At 36.1% G+C, this 22,620-nt stretch overlaps 1 protein-coding gene across 2 annotated transcripts; it reads right to left on the bottom strand.

Annotated features, from left to right (window-relative positions):
• Positions 1-5,395: 5,395 nt before the first annotated feature.
• Positions 5,396-8,929, bottom strand: LOC131334436 (protein EXPRESSION OF TERPENOIDS 1-like). Of its 2 annotated transcripts, XM_058369444.1 has the most exons (4): positions 8,466-8,929; positions 8,246-8,316; positions 7,676-8,163; positions 5,396-5,977 (listed from the first exon to the last, which is right to left on the bottom strand). In XM_058369444.1, exons 3-4 carry the CDS (start codon positions 7,974-7,976, stop codon positions 5,601-5,603), a joined length of 678 nt encoding a protein of 225 aa, XP_058225427.1. In that variant the 5' UTR covers positions 7,977-8,163; positions 8,246-8,316; positions 8,466-8,929; the 3' UTR covers positions 5,396-5,600. The 2 variants fall into 2 exon arrangements, with proteins under 2 accessions (XP_058225427.1, XP_058225425.1); XM_058369442.1 differs by lacking the exon at positions 8,246-8,316.
• Between the last annotated feature and the right edge of the window lie 13,691 nt (positions 8,930-22,620).

Consider the following 22,620-nt stretch of genomic DNA (forward strand, 5'->3'; position numbering starts at 1 on the left):
AATTAACTAGGCACCTACGGAAAAACATTTCGAACCAAATTCAATTGGACCCAATTAAGTCTTGTGATCAATTGAAGTCGGCTATAAGAATTATATTTCGATCCCTTCATTAATCGCTATTGTGCATTGAGCCACATGCAATGCTCAAATCATAATTAGAGAACCAAATAATATATACGCATGGCTTACTTGCTTTTAAACTCTCTCTCTCTCTCTCTCTCTCTCTCTCTCTCTCTCTCTCTCTCTCTCTCGTTTTTGTATATTTCTCACATGACAATATTCATGGAAATACACTTCAAGAGGAACAACACAAGGTTATCCCACAATTGTGAGTCCTTTTGTTGCTAGATTTACGGTGTACGTCGATCTTTTTGACAACCTCAACGAGCGTTATCGAAAAAATCTAATAAAAATACCAAAAAAGACAATTCCTTTTTTAGTTCAACTCTGAAAAATAAAATGGTTTAACTTCTTCAAGATACTTAAAAAAAAAAAAGCCACTACTAAAACAAACTCACATTGTAGTTGGGTGAGTATAGCACTAACTAATCTGGGTTGCTTCTGCCCAGTCACGTCGTGGGGACTTGGTGGAAGCGTTTTCAAAGCCTAAACAGGGGGTATGTCGGTAACTGGTAGTATAAACTCAAGCGCGAAAACCCATGCTATATCCATCCGTTGTAATCTGCACTCTTTCTTCATTTCGTACGTAGCGAAAACATTTCGCATAGGCCATGAACGACAAAGTTTAATTACACAAATTGGGAAAACAACAGACAAAACTATGTGCCGTTTCTTTGTGTTATCAATTTATTTATTCTTCGTGCAACTCTGTGTGTGTGTGTGTGTGTGTGTTGGGTTGCACCCAGCAGTAGCTTCATTGCCCGAAATTTTGACAAGCACTTATACTAGAGAATTTCTCCAGTTCATTTTACTTTATTTTTGAAAGGTTTGGAATTTGAATCCCTGGCTTTTTTCTCCACATTTCATGTAACATAACCAGAGTCACATATTTTTTTTTTTGATAGGCAAAGAAGATATATAAGAAACTCGATAATGGGTACATCAAGAAGGATAAAGCAAGCATCATTGAAAGGAAAAACCAATCCAATCATATGCTAGCCAACAATCCAAAAAGAGAACAAGAAAAGACCCAAAAAGAGAATTACAAAATGACTAAGATTTTATGCTAGGAAGGAAAAGAGATAGTAGTAAATGTTACCATAATGCTAGGTAGCACAAAAAGCGAACCCTAAAAATATCCCGAAATGAGAAATCAGTAGTTTATATTCACTTTGATATGATCATAATCACTAATTTCTTTTTTCGGGATAGTTTTGGACTATCTAATATTGCTTGAGAAAAATGTCAAGGTAGAAGTGTGGGGTACCCACAACTCAAAAATGTTATGGTAGGAGTGTGGGGTACCCACAACTCAAAAATGGGTTGTAGATCTACCAAGGGAGTACTTGTTCTAAACTGGCGTTCAAGAAAAAGATAATAAAAAATAAAAAAATAAAAAAAAAATGAAAAGGAAAGGGGAGGAAAATGATCGATCACAGGCACAAGTACTACTGGCTATGGATCTGAAGGGAAACATCTTAAATCTTTGTGTTGCTTTCACAGTACCAGATATGGCAGCCTATAAAAGTACGTTGATCCAACCCGGCCTCATCAATGTAGCTTAACCTAGCTAGGTTCACTTATAGAAGGCTTAATAATAACCCTCATCAATTTAGCTTAACCTAGATTCACTTACGATCGAAATTAAATTTTTTTTGAATAATGATAAAAATAAGCTGTTTATATTTTTGTTTTCATTCAAAAAACTTGCGTTTCGATGTTAATTTTTAACTACCTTTTAGATTTTTGTTATCATGACGAAGTAATAATTTGTAAAAAATCAGAATAATGACAAAAAAATAATCCAAGCCTCAAGTTTTCATAGGGATGTGATCACACTACCATTTTTTTTATAAGCACACATCTTTCTCTAGAGTAAATCTACATTGTTCTTACACTTGAAAGGATACCATTGTAAATGTACATCATGCATGGAATAAGAAAACAAGGAGTGTAATTATTATCAAAAAGAAAGTGTTAAAATCGATTACCTATTTATATCTCTGTAATCATTTTTTTTTTTTTTTGGGAAGATGCTCTATGATCTTTTTAACATGCATCACATGATACTAGCAGGAGCATTAAACTAAAGCAATAAAAGATCTTCAATTTCTTTCATGGATCGGGTCACATCAATGAATGTCTTTCATCAATCTCTTCCCTTTTTGAATTCTAAGTTTTTGGGTTTTGTGCATACTGTGCAGCTCAATAAAATGCCAATGAGTTGCTCTATTATTAGCACATTTGCTCTATTATTAGCACATTTTCGGGCAGAGGATGACAGGGGTATGTAAAAAGTGCATTAATATCCAAAAAGATGTATTAATAGTTGTGAAAGTGAATTAATAAGTGTGTACGTATATGTTAGTAACACCAATCAATAACTTAGTCCAATATTTTGTTCGCAATATTTAAAAATGTCAGACCTTTTTTAAACTCTCTTCTTCTTTTTTGCCTTTTTTTAATGTGAAATTACTATAAATCATCCTCACCTCTAGAGTCACTTTTTTTATATCAAGGAAAATTTGACTCTCACTTGAGTGAAGACGAAAAGGAAATGCCAATTGAGTGAAACGAGAGTGTCAAAATCATTTTCCAACAAAAATCTATGCTAGTACTTCTTTTCTCGTTGAAAAAGTTCGCCTCCTCCCCCAATGGAAGAAGGAGTTCGCGAAGTTAGAGTTCAAGGCAATAGATAGCCTCTAAACTTCCCGTAGATTAACATACTAACGAGTGACACCTCACTAATTTCTGTTGATGTATACAATATTAGAAAAAAATTAAAATAAAATAAGCACATATAGTAGTTCTACTAGTTTGTGTTGTGGAGAGAAACATGGGTACGCTTTTTGGACTGGTATGCCAAACGCCAATGCATGGGAAGAGTTGCGCGCAGTGGCCTGGACCGCCAATCCCCATGTATTTAGCTTTTTCCCCTTTCTTTTTTTTCCTTCCATTGTCCTATTCGTATATATGCATACATTGAGCTGTACGTATATACTCATGTGTGTGACTAATTAAGACGGAGGAAAATGTTAATCTCCGCCGTTATGGTAAAGGATAATACTAGATAAAGTAGCATCGATATCCGCAAAAAGTGTAAAGATATTTGAAAAAGTATATATTAATATTTGTGAAATATTGTATTGATATCCGATTTTGTTTCGACTTATTTGTGTATCATCTTCTGCCTATTGGGTAGAAGTTAGCAACACCGAATTAAGAACAAGAATTTGAAAATATAGAGGTGTGGAGCCAAACAGGAAACTTGATTCGTTCCCCATTATTATCCGGCAAGCAAACGGGTAAACGGGGAAAAAGCAGCTTCGAGTTCAAAACCAACCAGAAAGCCAGGGTCAATATCATCCTCAGACTAGAATATATCTATATAACACTCATTAAAAAGAAGAAATTAAATTAAATAAAATACATAGAAAATAACACATGGTGGCCACTTCCACTTGCAGCTAGGACACACTAACAAAAACACTCACTACCATGAAAAAAGAAGGTTGATTTACATATATAACAAAAACTCCAGATTAAAAAAAAAATTAGTAGGTAAAAAATTAACGCTCGATACTAACATGTGTCTGTAATTGTTCGATGACCGATGGATATAGTTTTCATGTGCATTGTGTGGAGCTCACGTGCATCGAATTATTATTTTTTGAAAGGTAAGAAATTTTATTAACGTAATAAAAGGTTACATGCGATAAGGCTTGAGTTAATATAATCACAGCGCAAGAGTAATATCCCAATTATGTTGACACCCCACCATGCGACAATCATATGCTACTTAGCCCGAAGCTACAAAGTTGATAAGAAATCAACCAAAATAGCCAAAATACAAAATGAAATGAGATAGCAAGGTAGCCCTAGATTCTGATGTGGGTCGAATAGTTTCAACCATATCTATGTCCAAATTTGTATTCGGATATTTATATATGTAGCACTCAATGGATCCGGGGATCCTATAGGGCGGAGAGTCCTACAGGAATTATAATGCGACGCACAGCTGTCGATCTCATCAATTAACGGTGTAGATTAAAAATAATCTTTTACCGGTAAAAGATTATTTATTAACGATCAAAGCTTAGAAATACATCGCAACCGCTCATTGCCGAGATCAACGGCCCATGTGCCGCACTACAATCCCTGTAGGGATTTCCCCAATCCGCACTGGACAAACTACATGTGTATGTAATTGTCCGATGGACTTAGTTCTTGCATGCATTGTGTGGAGTTCTCGTGCATTGAATATTTTCGACCATATCTATGTCCAAATTTGTATCCGGGGATTTATATATGTAGCACTACACTCGATATATGTAATCACCAAGTACTAAAAGCCGTATGCAGGAACAAAAGATATACTGTAATTATGTGTATGAGTTGACGTGTAGGAATTCCCTTGAGGAGAAATTTTAGATCAATTATTACATTAAAACCAACATCCTAGGAAAATGTTAAAAACTTGTTAAAGCTAAAAACGTGTGTTGGTTTGAGTGAAATGTATAATTTATCCGTCCTATTTAAGTATATTATGAAAGTTGTGTGCTTTTCTTGAATTAAACAAATAATTACTTGTGTGAATATATTTTGGAATTTTTTTGAGCAATTTTAAAAGCTCTTCTAAAATAAGCGCATTTATATTTTAGTAAAATGTCGCGCAAATTTTCAAAGTGAATAAGATGGTGGTATATAGGGAGTAATATGTAAATGAAAAGTGTGTATGTAGTTTTAGATTTCTATTTATCTTATACGTACTATAGTGGATTTTTGTTTTGACTGGCAACAAAATTTTATTAAAAATTCGACGACGAAGTGGAGGAGACCAAATACTGGCCGCATAGGTTTAGGCACAGTATGAGGCCAAGGAAAAGGGAAACAAAAGGGGAAAAGAAAAAATTACATCCAACGAAAAATTGAAAGAGTCCATACTACAGTTAATACCTTTTACTGAAAACCCCTAGCCTTCTTTGTTTGTTTTGGGGTCTTAAAATCCCGGAACATGTCTCCAATAAATTTTCTCTATCTATTATTCTCTACTCAGTACTCTCAAAAATCTCTCTCAAAACCGAAACCGAACACGGAGGTCTCCGTCATAGCACATGTGATAACTTCTATGCATATCAAGCTGCTACATCAAATCACACTCAAATGGAAGACTAGATGATGACACAATGATATATTTTTGGATAGCACTACTCTTCATGGAAAATTTAACCCAAGAAAATTCATTAAAGTTTAATTAGTTCCAATTTTCTCCAAATAAGCCAAACATCCGCGAATTAATTAAGTTGATGCATTCCTTAATTAATTTTCTTGTTCAAAGGATGGATAAAACACTACAAAAACCATCAAAAATTATCACAATCATTTAATGACAATTATCAATGGGAGGCATTTGAACAGTTGTTAGAATTAGAGAACTTCAGCCTTAGTACTTCCTAGAGAGAGAGAGAGAGAGCTTCTAGCTAAGGTCTTGGTGGTGGGAAGAATTGCGTACCGGCGAGGAAAGCACATAGCGGAGTAGAGTATAAAGAAGGATCAATCATGGTGAGCGTATTCCCGGTTGTGGCGGTAGCAGACATAGTGGCGGTGGTGGTGGTTGTAGTGGCTCCGGCAATAAGATTAAGGGGTACTTGACCGCCACCAGACGAGCTCTCGCCACCACCGGCGTAACGGCTGTCAGGGCCTTGGTCGTAGAGGATTCCCTTAAAAACGTGGCCGCCGATATTTACGGCCGTCTGATACGCATACTGCTCGTTTGCATCGTCCATCGCGCTCACTCTTACGCACCGAAATGTCGCCGGGGAACTCACTTCCGGTGGGAAGTTAGCAACTTCAAACCCTAATCCATCAACCCAATATTAAAATTAGGTCATAATCGTAAGTACAAAATCATAACATGATTGTTTCACAGAGTAATGCGGGTTTTTCTTTCTTTCATTTGCTACAAATTCCAAGAAACAAATGAAACCCAAGTCTGGATGAATTTTCAGTAATTTTTTTTTTTTTTTGGCCTATATGTAGCTCCTTCTACTAAAAGAATTTTTTTCCTGATCAGAACCATATCATTTAAGAAAGAAAGCTTACAGTCCACTGTTTACGTCAACAACGAATTTAAGTTGTTCAAATTTTTTTTTTGATTGGCAAAAAAATATTTTTATAACTCAACAAAGCGTACATAAAAAAAACATAAACAAAAAGAAGCGAAAAAACACCTGATAATTGATACATGAGTCAATGAGTAAAATCGAAAGCACATCACCCAATGGAAAGTTTTTTTTTTTTTTTTGGGGTGAATACCCAACGGAAAGTTGAATGATAAGAGATAAGAGTCCTAAAAACTGAGTACATGACAAACCGTAACAAAAACAATGCATAGAGGTATCCTACTCCACGATTTTAAGTTGCTCAAATTACAAGCAAAGATTAATTATGAAAGCACATTGTAAGCCAAAATTTGAAATGAGTTTATAAATTAAATAAGTAGAGTACAAATTACGAAAAATCATATCTCCATAATTTATAGATATCAACAAATCATATTAGGTAAATCATCACAAAAAAATTATGCAAAATTTTCAGTATATGATACTTATGAATCTTTCATTTCGAACAAAATCACCCTGGACCAATGAGGTTTTCTTTTTCTCTTTTAAATTTTGCTATCATCTCGTTCTTAATTTGGTTATTTGAAATTTTGAATGAAAATTCTGTAAAAGGGAATGTTTCAAATGTCCTACAAAGTGGACTGGAGTACAAACTAATCATTCATAGAGTTATACATAATATTGAATAATATTTTTTACACTTCACTTTTCTATATATAGACTTCGAATTTTATTTTTGACTGCTTTAAATTACCAACAACTTCATTTCTTAAATATAAATTACGATCAATTTTAAATAATATTAAAAATAGAGTACGAAAAATCATATTCCATGATATTTGATCCCTAATCGACGAACATTCTTTCATTCTCAACCAACGTAGCCTATACTATAATTCTAGTCTCAAAATTTTACTACTACTATTTTCATTTGGAATGCATTTCCCTGTCTCAAATTTTTTCTTTTCGCTCGCCAGAGAAGAATGCATTGAGAAAATCGATCAGGGTACATTGATTGGGGGAAAAACAAGAATTTTTTTAATAAAAAAAAAGGGTACAGAAAATAGCCAAGGATTTTTTTTTTTGGCAAAATTCTTAGATAGAATGTTACAGATACCCTACAAGCTCATCGTCAGTTTTACTCAGAAACAGTAGCAGAAAATAAAAACAAGGAAGAAAGAAAAAGGAGTGGGTAGATGACTATGAACTTGGACTTCAGCCCCATCACACGCAAATGATACACTCATATTCTCCCCCCTTCTCTCTCTCTCTCTCTCTCTCTCTCTCTCTCTCTCTCTCAAGAAGTTTCTAGTTGCCTAGTAGTAGTTAAGATTTCGTTGAATTTTCAATCCTTGACGTTTTTTTCTTTCAAATTGTCTTTGTTAGGAGTATCAAAAAAAAAAAAAAAAAACAAGTCAAGAACTATTTATTACCTGACAAAGTGGTGGGTAAACGAGTACTCTCTCTCATCCTTTTAGTAGGATTATTCTGCTCTCCTCCTCCTCCTCTCATCATCAAGCTCAATTGTTGTTGGTGGTGGTGTTGATGCGGTGGTTGTTGTTGTTGTTGCTGTCGCTCCCGTCGTCTGGCCGCCGGAACCCAGGTGCTCTTCACGTGAGTTTGACAAGGTAGTCCTCGGCTCTTGCAGCAGGTCCTGCACCGGAAATGCACGCAGTCTTTCTTCGCTTGGTTCCCGCAATCTTGACAGTTCATTCCCCCTCCTCCCTGCCTCATCTCTCGGACCCCCAACCTGCCTCACTCATCACAACAGCTCTCGTAGTCGTCGTCGATACGATGTTTCGAAAACCCTAATTGCGGATTCCCGTTCTCGGTCTCGAAGCAAACTAAGCTTCTCGTCACGGTCAAGACTTTCTCTCTCTATGTACGTATATGGCGCGATACGTGAGCGGAGTAACACCACCTGATCAAGAGAAAATTGGCGTAATTCCAAGAACCGAGATTTTATTTTATTTTATTTTAAATCGCGAGAGCTGAGATTTTACCTCAATTTTGAAAGAGGTGTGGATCTCTAGCTAAAAACAAGGTTTTTGGTGTGGGTCAAGACTTCCGCTACCTACTTATCACATGTATGTATAAGTAGGTAGCGCCGGAAAAGTAACGACGACTAGAATACCTTCAAAGAAAAATGGTTGTAATCCGAATTAGAATTAAAAATTCGGATTACGACCGGGATATTATTTACGATCGAGAGTTGGAATTTACCTTTATTTCGAAGATGGAAAAGGCATAGAAGGGTAGAGAGAGTGCGAGAGATCTGGGAGTTCAGCTTTGTGGATGTGGGAGCAAGACGATTATGTTTCGTGATGAGTTGGTTTTTTGGATTGTAGTGATCCGTGTTCTCTCTCTCTCCTATCTCTCTCTGTCTCTCTCTCTCTCTCTCTCTCGCTCTCTACATGCGTTGCAGCTTGTTTTTGAAGGAGAAACTAGAAAAGCTTGGGAATTTTTTTTGAAGTGGGAGAATCCTTTACCTTGACTTCTTCCCCCCCTCTCTCTCCCTCTTCAATTCTCTGTCTTTGTTTTCGATGCATTAAAGTCACTGCCTCTGCTACGCCGCCATGACCTCTGCTGCATCCTCAATTTAAGTCACCCAACCGTACTTCTCCCATCGCCCCCCCCTCTCTCTCTCTAGATCTCTCCTTCTCCCTCTCTCTCTCTCTCTCTCTCTCTCTCTCCTCGAGCTGAAAAAATCTTCCACTGGTAAATTCTCGCCACATCTCTACAGTTCTCTTGCAGTTGCAATAAATCCCACATCTAAAAGAAGGCCCCAATCCCAGCCATCGGATGTGCATCGGACGGAGACAAGGCGTCCACGTGTCGAGTCGCCAGCTTTTGCTTATTCGTCCTACAGTTGTCTCGCAGTTGCAATAAATCACGTCTAAGAGGAGGGCCGGATCCCAGCCGTTGGATGCGTATCGGACGGTGATGAGGCCTCAGCTTTTGCATATTCGTCCTACCACCGGAAAACACGTTCGACTTTTTTTTTTTATATAATTTTCTGACCGTTCTGGTTTTTGATATAAAATATATATTTTATATTGGTAGTGAATTGATGTGTACCAAAAAAGGAAACAGGAAACTCACATGCATCGCCCAATCGGACGACTGATAAGGGGTCGCTTTCAGAGGATTATTTAGTCTCATTTTAGTACTAGGTTGCAATTTTAAGATTTTGAGAGTATTTCTAATACGGATCAAGAAAAAAAAAAAAAGAGTATTTCTAATAGGGTCATTCTAAACGAGTCTAAAATTTGAGTTTAAACTCGGCTTGAGCCTTAAGGAGTCGAACTTAATTATTTACTAAACGAGTCAAGTTTAACGAGCCAAACTTTTGTGAACGAACCGAGCTCCGCTCGATTCGTTTACTAAACGAGCCGAGCCGAGAGGGTACTTGAAATATTTAAAACGTTGGTAACAAATTGATACCTTTAAATTATACTCCTACATTCTACAAAAAAATTCTTTCAAAATAGGGTGTCAAATAATTTTATAACAACTATATTACAAAAAAAATCATTTTACAATGTCAAAAGATGCAAAATTCACTCGAGATTTGCATCATTAATTAACATCAAACTTAGGGTGAGAAGTGACTTTTTTTTTTTAAATCTTTTCGTTTTTATTTTTCTTTGGCACGTCAAATTTTGTATTGATTTGTCCCCGTGAGAGGAATATAAAAAAATTATGTTCCCACTTCAATATTTTTTTCAAATAAACCAAAAAAATTTACCTTAAAACCAACAAACGTGAAGAAAATTATATAAAATGTGTTGGACAGCTCAGATTGAAACTCTCTCTCCTTTCATTCCACCACTCTCTTCTTTTTCTCTCTCCAACTCTAAGCTGTCCAAAACCGAAATAGAGGACACAATCCCCACGTGATACCCACCCGACGCTAAAAAATTTCTCCAACATTTGTTAGAACTGCAGAACTGCTCTTAATTACATTAAGAAATTGTATAGTATTCTTGAGTTAATTTTAACATCATTTATGTGTTCACTTACTTGAATTGTTTTAACACATCATTCATGTGTTCATTGAATTTTTACTTAATTTTCTCATGCATGGGATTACTTGTGCGAGATAAAATCCGAGCCACCTACTCCAATATATAGTACTATGAGATAATGCTAATTAAAACGAGTCAAATATTTGTTTATAAAAACAATAAAAAGTTCTTTGGAGTACGAAACCATCTTGTCCCTGTATTTTGGCCTTTGAGCCTCGTATTCCTCCTAAATTCTTTGACTAATTATTATTACTTTGACTTCAATCTATGATTCTGACATCTTTCCATGTCACTTTGTTAAACTAGTATAGAAAATTCTTAAATTAGCCGACAATAGTAAGTGCGGGAATGTGTATTAAATGGTGTAAAAAATACACAGAAATACGTATTTTTATTATCTTCTAATGTGTTTATCGCCAACCTAATGGGCTGACAATAGCAAGACCGAACTAGTATACATGTAGGAAATTTTTTTAGTGCCGAGCGGGTATCACGTGGTGCCGTCTCGCACATCCGAGCAATCCATTACGTGTTTAAACGGCTCAGATTTAGAGAGAGAAAAGTGTTCGGGTGAGAGCAGAGAGAGTTTCAATCCGAGCCGTTCAAAAGTGTATTGGACGACTCGGATTAGCCGAGCGGGTACCACGTAGGATATATCCGCTCGGCACTAAAAATCGTGCGTATTAAGCATATCATACTTTCATGTAGGCTAAGAAGTATGGGTCCACTGGCCTCGTGTATTCGTGTCCGACATTTGTCAGTCGCGGACACGATTCGATTTTTGAATATAAACACTTGTAACGGAATAAAAATTCGGTTCTATTTGAGGTCAATACCTACGATGGTAACACAACTTTAGGCATGTACGACAATATTATAGTAGGTAAAAAGTCCAAGCTAACCTTTTTTAATTACTTGTTTTCTCTCCTCAAAAACTCTCTGTGAGAAAAATAAGAAAGAATAACGTAAAGGAAAACTTAAGAAATTCAGGAGAATGAAAAAATATATTAATAGAGGATAGATAAAATAGATAGAAATTAAAATTTGAGTTACAAAAAGAAATACTGAGTAGTTAAAATAAGAAAACACACATTTTAACTAAATTAAAAGATAATTTTGGGGTGTTAAAAACTGTTCAAATTTTCTCACAAAAATTAACTTGGAATCCAAATTTTGACACGCTAAATTCAAAGAGCCAAAGATTGTTTTTCAAAAACTTTGTATTGTTCGCAAATCTTAAGATCTTCACAAACAATAAAACTATGGGTACATCGTTTGGTGTACACCAAATCTACAACATTTTTTATGGGACCCACTTAGAGATTTCATACTAATTATCCGATCAAGCATTTACCTAAATATCTGACGGAACTAATTTTTTACAAGAATGCTTTAAAAAATATTTCTAAAAAAATTAAACAGATCTAATCATTTGTGTGGGACTCATAGAAGGTGATATACACTTAATTGGTATACATCAAATGGTGTACCAATAGCATGGCTCACAAATAGATATTTGTATGTTTTTTTTCCCAATATTGTACTCCCTCCATCCCAAACTCTTTGTACGGTCTGCAAAACGGAGTGTCAAAAATAAAACAATTTTTGTAAGAAAAAATCAAAAAAATTTCAACAACTTACTAGATATTAATGAGTATTTTTAATTTGTGAAAAAAATTTGAATTTTTTCTTGAAAAAAATTGTATTATTTTTAACACTCCATTTTGCAGACCGGACAAAAAATTTGGGATAGAGGGAGTATACATTAGCGCAATGGGGTGTTTTAGTATGTTAGTCTACAGGATGTTTAGAGACTGTCAATAACTCTGAACCCCAAACCATCCTTCGCGGGGCTTGAACTATGCCTCCACTAAGGGAGGCGTACCAACTTACCTAAAAACTCATTGGTATATAACTGTGTGTTGATTTTGGAAAGCTTTGTCAACTTGAGATTGATACATATTGGGCGTGTTTGATAGGCCTCTTGGAGAGGGGATTGGGATAGTGAAGGTGGGGGACTCCTGATACCTTGTTTGATTTGGCATTTGTAGAGGGGGACTAGTTGTCCCATGGAATTCTTAATCCCCCGAAATGAGATATTAGCAATACTATAGGGGGTGTTACTACGAATCCCATCCCATGAGATTGAGCAACGAAAGCGTATAATCTCACCTCAATACTAATCTCAATCTCAATTCTAATCAAAACAAACATGTTATTTACAATTTTACTCCCTAATCCTGTGCAAAATAAACATGAATAAACGATTCATCCTTTCATTAATAATTTTACCTCATTACCAATTACAATTTTAATTCTACTTCATTACGAATTCCTCCAAAACAATCTCTGTTATCAAAACATACCCATTTAGTACATTTAAAATAATTGTGCAGTACGGACTAATGACGGCCCAAACACAGCCGTACGTTGCTAATCAAAAGCTAGTTGTGTTTAGTACTAGTAGTAGTTAGAAATCAATTATAAGTGTACCGGGATAATCAAAAGTTCGTTTGTATCGATTGATTCAATGTTAGTAGTACTCTAATTACCGAAAAAGATGTGCTCCTTTTTTTTGGTTTTTGGGGCCCGAGGCCTTAGCGGCTACCTCCTAGACCTTCTTTCTGCTCCTTTCCCTTCTGCCACTCGATCCTCTCCCCCTTCTTCCAACTTCAAATACTACTGGCTAAAGTAAATTTAAAATGTAGGAGTAGTACATAGTTCTTACTACTGGTACTGTCAATTGTTCCCTTGCAGTAGGAGTTAATTTCGATTAGAACCACCGATCCGGGATCTGTAGGGCAGGCTGCCCTACAAGATTGTACGACAGTTGATTCAAATATTCATTATGGTTCGAATTTTAATCTAACTAATAGTCGGTACAAATCAATAGAAGCTTGAATGACCGTCCTACGACCTCTATAGTACGCGCGAGTTGCACTACAGGATTTCAAAATTTTTAGAATTACATACTTGTGAGAATTTCATGTACATTTCTTTTCCACAATTCTAGCGGTTCGGGCAACTTATGTCTATCTCAATAAATTTATAAGGAATGTCAACCCGGACAACTTATGCATATCTGAATGAACTTACAAGCGATCACCCTACCTTTAAATATTTTTCAAATGCAATAATTGGTTATTAGTTCTTTTGAATAGGAGATTTTGGTTGGTAGTTTTTTTTCCTTTTCCATAGTTAAGATTGGGATGCATTGGGCTCTATTTAACTGTATGAAGATGTCACATGATTGATGTAGTATTATACCGTTAACATAACTCTTGGAAATGTAATTCTCTCACGTCTTGACATATAAAACAAAAATTCTATCATCAACTAGCTAGCAATATGTTTATTTTTAGTTAAAGTTCAGACAAAGCCTCTTAGAGATTGACTGTACCAAAGTTTATAGCACGAAGAAGGTGTCGAAATCTTAGACGTACGAGGTAACAAAACTACTCCGATTATTACTTGCATTTATTGCTCTCCACTTATTAACGTCAAAATTTTCCTTAAAATCTAAACCGAACAAATTAGTCTGAAATTCTCAACTTTTTTGCGGGCCTCACTTGAACCGACGAACCCGAAAGCAACCAACCCGAAGAACCTAAAACAATGAATGAGATGATTCAAAGAGAAAGAGTCGGCCATTGGCCCCACTACGTCAACCCCGATGGATTTATTTATTTATATATACGTAGGTGCATTAGGCCAACCCAAGAAAGAAGTTGAAGAGGAAAGGAGAATGGTGAATGATTGCGCGCTTTCCCATGATTATGTCCGCTCTCTCTCTCTCTCTCTCGAGCCTTGTGCTTTTTGGCCTTTTCTTTAATCCCTCAGTTGACCTTCTTCTCTTTCTTAAATCACCAACAAAAATGCCAACCCTCCCTATCCAAAACGCGTCGTCTTATTTTTCCTACGAAATTGATCTTTTCTGGTCTATGTTTTCAATCAGAGGAGTCAGTCATGATCCTAATAGTTCATTTGTTGTAATTAATGGGTTGGATGCATTTTTATACTTTTATCGATAAGAGTGTATTTTTTATCGATAAAAGTGTATGAGAAAATCTAAATCATTAAATTTACTAATGGACAGTTCCGATATAGACTTGTGTCGTCCAGTCCGAATCATTGGACGGGAGAGGAGTCGGACTCTTTTCACAACTCCATGTGCAAGATATTTTACAGCCGAACATGTTAACTTACGAAACTCGTCACGAATGTTTCTATTGGAGCATTTCTTTTCTTGTTTGAGAAAATCTATTTAGAGAGCAATTGTAAACATTTGTTAACGGAGCTCAATTTCGGCAGTTCAAAAGCGCTTTGAACGATCCGGATTAAAGTTAATCTTTTACTGGTAAGAAAAAATATTTCTTGTCAAATATTAAAAACATATCTCAACCGTTGATTGCCAAAACGGATGGCTGAGATCGCTCAGCTCCGTAAAGAGCCCGCTTTGCAGCTGCTCCGGAAATAAGTTTCTCTCTTGTTTTGCAATACTTTTTTATGATTGTTTTGCTAGATTTAGCAAGTAGAGTAGAGAATGTGAGTATTCTTCTGTTTTCTCTGGACAATCCAACAACTTAAGGCTATAACTGAATCCCAAATATAGAAGTGACAGTTTAATTGAGCTCATCGTAACTAGGTAGTGGAATTGAACCCTTGATATAAGTCAAGATGCGCGAAAAAGTCACCTCAACGCCTGATCAAAATGTAATTAAGTGACTAAGTTTGTATTCGACTCGAGTTCAAAACATTCTCTCTCACTTGTACGTAATCCTATCTGAGCTAATGAATTAGCCAATGTAATCCTACTGTATGAATCCAATGTAATCCTTTGGAAGGCGGGCTACTTGTTAGATAATCATTTAGGACCCCAAAATTGAGCTAATGAAGTAGGAAACCTTTTTTTTTCTTTCTATATAAAAATCCTCAATGAATTACCTAGCCAACCTATTCCGAGCAAATGTGTTCTTTTCACCATAACCTTCACACATAGCCTCCTTAAGACCAGCACATCAAAAATCAAATTTAGTCATCACACTCCAACAAAAACCAAATCACCTCATATCTCGCGATCGTCCGCGAGTTCCCTCACAACTAATCCCAGCAGTTTGGTTTTTTTATTCCCTCTTCAGCCTCGATCTTATAATTTTAAGAAACTGCCCTTAGATGAAGAGAAAAGAGGGTAATTTATTTATTATAAAATCTTCGTTATCATGTCATGTCTTGCTCGCATCACAAATTTTCTCCGATCGAAATCCTAATTACGTTGCGCTAGATGAAGGAATTTATTATTGTTATCATATAAATTCAATCACAAGAGAACAACATCGCTTTAAGGAAATGTTGAGTTTTAAATATTTGAGAGTTAAGTAAAATTCAGATAACTTGAATTTGTGTTTTTTTTTTTCCCTCAAACATTAACTTTTTCGGGTACGTTTTTCTAATTAAAACATGAATTGGGTTTTCAAAATTTTGTTTTCATGACCTAGAATTGATGCTAGTACTACACAAACTCACCAACCCATAAAGGCAGTATTCAGTTCTTTCCTCAACCCTATGTTGAATAATAATTATACGTAGTGGTATGTCTATAGAGTTTGTATTTCAATATCCAAAATAGGAAAGTAAGCTCACATGTCACCCTCGTACGGACAATATCCATACCACAAAACCTTCTCTCTTGCCCTCTGTTTTCTTACAACAATCTTTTGGAGAAAATTCTTGGGTGCCGACTGCCGAGCGGATATCACGTGACAGTATCTGTTGGCAATTTCAGCTATAAAAACGTGTTTCGAAAGACCCAGATTTATTCTCCTTCTCTCCTCACCAACCACTCTCTCTCTTTCTTTCTTTTTCTTATTCTAAAATTCGGACCGTCCAAAACACATTTGGATGACTGAAATCACCGACAGAATAATGTGATACTTGCCCGACACCAAAAACCTTCTCATCTTTTAGTGGGTACAAAAGAATTGGTCCCAAATCCTTAGGTTAGGTGGGTCCCAATGAAATTTAGAGTGGACCCGCCCAAATTTCTTTTTTTTTTTTACTCTCTCCCTCCATGTGCGGGACATGATCAAAAATTGAATGGGGTAATAATAATGGTTTTTGAAAATTTTATAGACTGTGATTATAGGCAATACGTAGGTCTCCCTTTCATCATGTTATTATTGGTGTATTGCCCATTATCACCAAAAAAACACCCCAAGTCACGTGCCTACCCACCCACTTTTGACAGCCCTAAGGATATATGTTAAATGGAAGCTTAGGACTCTACCATTGTCCTTTGGGGTACATTCTTGGAAAGAAAAAAAAAGAATGCGGGGTACGCTACGCGGGTGTAGTGCACAACCTGAAATGGTTTAAAAGTGTTTTTGATGATCTATATTTGATAAAAACATCTTATCGGAAGATAAACCTTACGTGTATAATACTTTTTGAAATCTGAACCATTGATTATAGAGATAAATCTTATCTGTACTAGTCCTGTTTCAAAAAAAAAAATAATAATAATAACTCGTCCTATTAAATTCATTACAAGATTTCGTAGGCCAATTGATAGTATAATCCAGAAACTGCCAAACATGCCTCGGGGTTCAAGTGAATGTCGTGTGCTTCAATTGTGAGAATGGCCTCATAGCCTAATCATTTTTCGGAATTGATGAATGAATTGCCTGCGGTGCGGTTTTAACACAGCGCGCATGGGAGTGTCGTCTTGATTGTGTGGCCATACTATATAGTAAGTGTATATAGTCATATGAGCACAATCATCAGAGATGCCAATATGCTCCTCATTCAAACAGAAACCAGATTGTCCCACATATACCGTGAGGCAAACCAATGTGCAGACCACCTCAAACGTCGGGGGCCAAACAAAGTGATTTTCTGGTTATTCTAACTGATGCTCCCCATATCCATTAGTGAATTCTTGATTCAGGACTGCCTAAATATTTAGGCAGTTCATTGACTTGGTTATCTTGTATGTAATTTGTTTCTCGTACTTGCTAGCTAGCATTTCTGATGCACGACTCTGTCGCGTTTTTGTATTTAATAAATTTTCGATTGACCAAAAAAAAAAAAAACATGGTAAGTGTTACTTTAGTAAATGGAATGTAAAACTTGTTTCTATGATAAGTAATACTAGTTTTTTGGCTGAAAATACATTAAACCATCTCGTTTTGAGTGAATCCACCTTACTTTTTTTGAGTGGTTGTAATCTAACGGCTATGATTTACTTATTTTTCAATCAAAATGCCTATATTTAATGATAGCATCATGCTCCCATATCACTTGGGATCGGAGCATACTTAAAATTAACAACTCGATTTCCTAACGGACACAGCTTTTTTCTGCAATCCCCTTGTCGACGACAGAACAGAAGTGCAGTTGGGGAGGGTGGGATCCACTCCCATAACATATTGATAATTCGAAATGTTCAATTTAATTATCTCAATGTAAAGATTTTCCTGTTTAAAAAAAAAAAAAAAAGGAAGAAAAGTTAAAGGTATATCGTCAAGTTTCTCCTCCGATCACATTTTCTTAGACAATGTTGACGTCGTGGTTTTAAAATCTTATTTAATTTGTCTTCAAGATAAATGTTATTCGATGAGGCATTTTGTGGTATCGGTTATTTTTACATGCGCTGCAACTACACCTACTATACGTATGCATCCATAAAAGGACGACTGAAAAGCCAATTCCTTTCACAATCACAATATATATTGGTCTTCTATTTTCTTCTCGAAGAAAGATTATGATAATTTTATCTATATTTTTTTTGGATCAAAGATACTTTCTTCGTTTATACCTCTAAAGTTTAACCATAGCTTATTTTCGTTTGGAATCTGACATTTTCTTTTGGTTGCAGCTTCTGCGACAGATTATTCTAGCAAAAACAAGTCAAATGAGCCGATAAAAAAAATGTCAAATGAGTGTGTTTCACTAACTAAAGTAAGTACTTATTTTTTGAATTAAAGGTGATATATTGTGAGTGATTAATGATCTGTCTCGTAAAACAATGAATTAGTATTTAAAATATAAGAACCTTAGCAGAACGAGGCCAACTAAAAAAGATGAAGAACTCGTTTTCCATTTTGATGCTTTTTGCTATCAATTTCATTAGAATTATCAGCTTTAAATAGAATCTAAGCTACAAGATTCATAGTATAAACTTAAATTTTCACTAGGATTGAAAATTTTATATATATATATATATATATATATATATATATATATATATATATATATATATATATATATATATATATACGGTTCAATGGATAACTATTTAAACACCTAAAAAAATACCCCAAATCTCAATCACAAAGTTCCTGATCAAATTTTGATGATTCGAGCCGCTCAATGTGATCAGAACGTGATTTTAAGAGTACTCGCGAAAAATCAGCCAAAAAAAAGACCGGGCCCCGTGTATATATATATATACAACCTTGTTCTACCCTGCCTTCTTTGGATTTGAGCTTAATTTTTATATCTGGGCTTTCTAGGTCTTTTAGGATGTTTGATCTTTGTTTGTTTTCAATCTGGGCGTTGTGAGTAGGGCTGCAAACGAACCGCGAGCGGCTCGTGACTCGGCTCGCTAACAGCTCGTTCGAGCTCGGTTCATCAAGCAAATGAACGAGCTCGAGCCACTTGATGCTCGGCTCGTTGAACTCGCGAGCTGCCATATACAGTACATACATATACCAAACGAGCCATTCGAGCCGAGCTCGAGCTTACATATACATATATCTATATATACACACATACATATACCAATACCCATACATGTACCGAACGAGCCATTCGAGCCGAGCCGAGCCGAGCTCGAGCTTTTGAATATATATTCGAGCCGAGTTCGAGCCCACATATTTCAGCTCGATTCGAGCTCGAGCCGAGCTCAAGCTGAGGAAAACTAAGGCGAGCCGAGCTCGAGCAAGGCAAAACTCGGCTCGACTCGGCTTGTTTGCAGCCCTAGTTGTGAGGGCCATAGGGTGTGATTGGGCTTTGCTCTCAGGTGTTTGGGCTTGGCCTGTTTTTTGGGCCTCAATCCTTTTCTAACTTTTGGTTGGATCCCTTTCCCCTGACTTGATGTACCCTTATCAAATTTTCTAATACTCATTTCGTTCGGATTTAATAGTCTCTAGTTCGATCCTAACCGGATAAAAAATTAGTTATATCTTTAAATTAGTATTGAATTTTATATCCAATATGGATTTTGTTTGATATATCTCAATTAGTTCTATAAGACAATGTTTTCAAAATTACATAAAACATTATAAATTACAATATATAATCGATTAAAAAGTGGAACGAACTCTAAAAAATAAATATCAAATCTGGACAGGGGAGTAAGTTTTTTGCCGGTTCAAAAAAAAAAAAACCCCGGACATAATAATCCCAAGCTCCCCCATCTATCCGGGCGACCCATTGGCCCACTCGTGCAAAAAACATTTTACTCCGTATTTAATAACACCGAACCGAAGGAAATGCATACAAGGGGAAAAAAAATGTCGGGAGGTAATTATTTTTAATAGATTATTATTACCCAAACGTGGGAAAAGAAAGTATATATCATTTTCAAACCTTTTTTTTTTTCCCCCATAATTTCTCTTTTTCTCTAAGGAGAAAATTCAGTTTGGGCCTAGAACCATTTATCGAGGACAAGTAGTAAAACACTACTTTTGTTCATTATCCACCTACTCATATCCACTCATATCGGCCTATGAAATTATAACAAATCACTCCTTATATATTATCTCCTAAAACATATTCCGTCGGCAAACGACCCGTAGCTTTATTTTTGTTCACTAGTGGAGACTGGAGAAAGAGTGGACGAACAAGAGTACGTTGCATTTATAGATTGTAGGTAGAGACTTTAGGCTTATGGCCCAATGGTTTAGAGTCTGGGCCCTTAACATCGACAACTGGGCTGGGAAGCCTGGGATTCAATTTGGGCTCCGGCCCTCTCCAGTCTAACAAGATCACAGTGGGCCTTCATCTAATAAGTTGGTATTGGGCTACAGCATGGGCTTCGGGCCTCATTGTTACTCAGTGTGAAAGTCCGGTGCTAACATGTAGATTGTTTTCCAAAAGTCTACCCCACCACTGCTCTCAATCTCACCATCCAAAAGTGTTTTGGGATGGGATTTTAAAAAATTCTTCTGTCTGGAACAATTTTTTAAAATCCAGACCATTGATAGTCGAGACGGACGGTGAAATTGAGCGCTGCGATGAGGAGCAGTGAAACATATCAGTGGGGTAGCACCACTTGTTTTAATTGTTTAGAACATTTATTTTGTTTAGGGTTCTAATTCTATGGAGCCATTTGTAAAGTGAAAAGAAAAGGCATGAGAATACATTAAAAAAATAAAAAGGTAAATTTGCTTCCACGGTTCAAACTCATAGCCTAAAATTTCGACAATTTCTTTCATCTCGTTCAAAGTGTGATCAATAAACGAAAAACAAAAATACAAGTGGGACACAAGCTAGACTAACCACTTTTTCTTCGTAAAATAAGCAAAAGAAAAATTCATTAATCGAAGGTTACAAAGGGAATGAAGGCAGGGAAGGATATAGCCGGCCTTCCTAACTTTATTGTACCTAATAGTTGTTTAAATATATATGATATAATTTTTAAACTTACCGTTCTTTTTGAGAATTCATCGTATTGTTCTTCATGGCACGTAATCAATAAAAAAAAGTGTGTGGAATTTCTAGTTTTCAAATAAGTAAATAAAAATGACATCTGCTGTATTAGATAGGATAGCAAAAATATAATAATATCAATGAACGCATTTTTGTTGAGTTTTTCTTCTCTCCTATGACCCCCCCTATCGAATGGAAATCCAGGCTATGCCCTGAGTAATTGGAAGGATGAAAAAAATGTGACATGACTACTAGTGGTGCATTCACATAATCATTCGAAATGGTATTCGCTCACACTTTCAATCTTCGCTCTGCACTAGCGCTCTCAAGCTTCACACTCACGAATTTTCATTGTTTGGGTGATTTTTTGAAAGACACTTTTACTCTCGCGCTTACGCTCCTGCACCCACCCACGCATTATCTGACTTGTATTTCAATTATGTTGGCACCAAAAAATACATCCCATGTTCTCTCCGGTTTACTTACTCGACGCATTGAGTAAGCTATATTACAATATCTAAGAGCCCTTACTCAATTCTTTGACGTAGGACCAAAATTTGGGTAAAACTTCCTAAACCTCACTCCAATCTTTTGACTGAAAACCTATATCAAATCAAGGAGACTTTCATGTATTAACACTTAATGATTGCGAGACACAAGAACATGGCCTCTCATGGGTCATCACTAAGGAAATACCTCAAATGGGACATCACTAAGGAAATACCTCAAAGTGAGAGAAAATTAAGGGAAAATGAAGATCGAGCAAGTAGAGAGATAGTAGTTGTCGGCAAACCCACCTCATTCCTTCTACGGGAAAGCACAATCCAACGCATCCTATGTTCCCTTTGTTCTATTTTTATAGTAGCATTTTAGTTTTCTCATTATTGACAATTGTGATCATGAGAGATAATCTTTTCTATATCTGGATGTAGTCAGTTTGCGAGCACCTCAAGTGATTCCGGGGCTTTGAAATTAGCGACCGGGCAAACCACTAATGGCCCGAAGGTTGGTTTGTTTAGCCTCCGTAAAATTCGAACATGCGACCTCACGAAAGACAAACACTTATATACGTTGTGACATTTCATTCTTTGCATATTTTAACGTACTTAGTAACGAATTGCACATACTCTAAGTCTCCAAAACAAGTTCAACTCATTGTCAATGGGGTCTCTCTGCCCATGATTATTAGTTTTTTTTTGATCATTTTTTTGTTTATTACAAGCGGTTCTAATCTATTCTATCCTAGTCCAGGGAAGGCGAGATAATACAGCGCTCAATCTCACCGTCAAAAAGTATTTTGAACGGTCCGAAGGAAGAGTTCTTTTAAAAATCGGATAATTAATTATTGAAACGAATGGTCCGAATGAAGCGCTGCACAATACAACACGCCCGGGGCGCAGAATAGGAATCAAAATATCTCATCTCACTATATATATATATATATATATATTCTTCTTTACCCTCCATAATGTGATGCCTGCCATTAAATACAATTTCTGCCACACTTTTATCTTTCTTTATATTAAAAAATACGTTTAATACTGTTTTAATTAAAATAGTTTTATATATATATTCGATCATATCTTCTGGGATTAAAAGATTCTCTGTAAAGTGTATGAACCATCTTTCAAACCCCGTTGCACCCAAAAAGTATGGATTGTCTTGTAGTGATTAGCTGACTCATCACTAAACCTACCTAG

Source organism: Rhododendron vialii, chromosome 7a (genome assembly GCF_030253575.1).
Source record: "Rhododendron vialii isolate Sample 1 chromosome 7a, ASM3025357v1".
Lineage (NCBI taxonomy): Eukaryota > Viridiplantae > Streptophyta > Magnoliopsida > Ericales > Ericaceae > Rhododendron > Rhododendron vialii.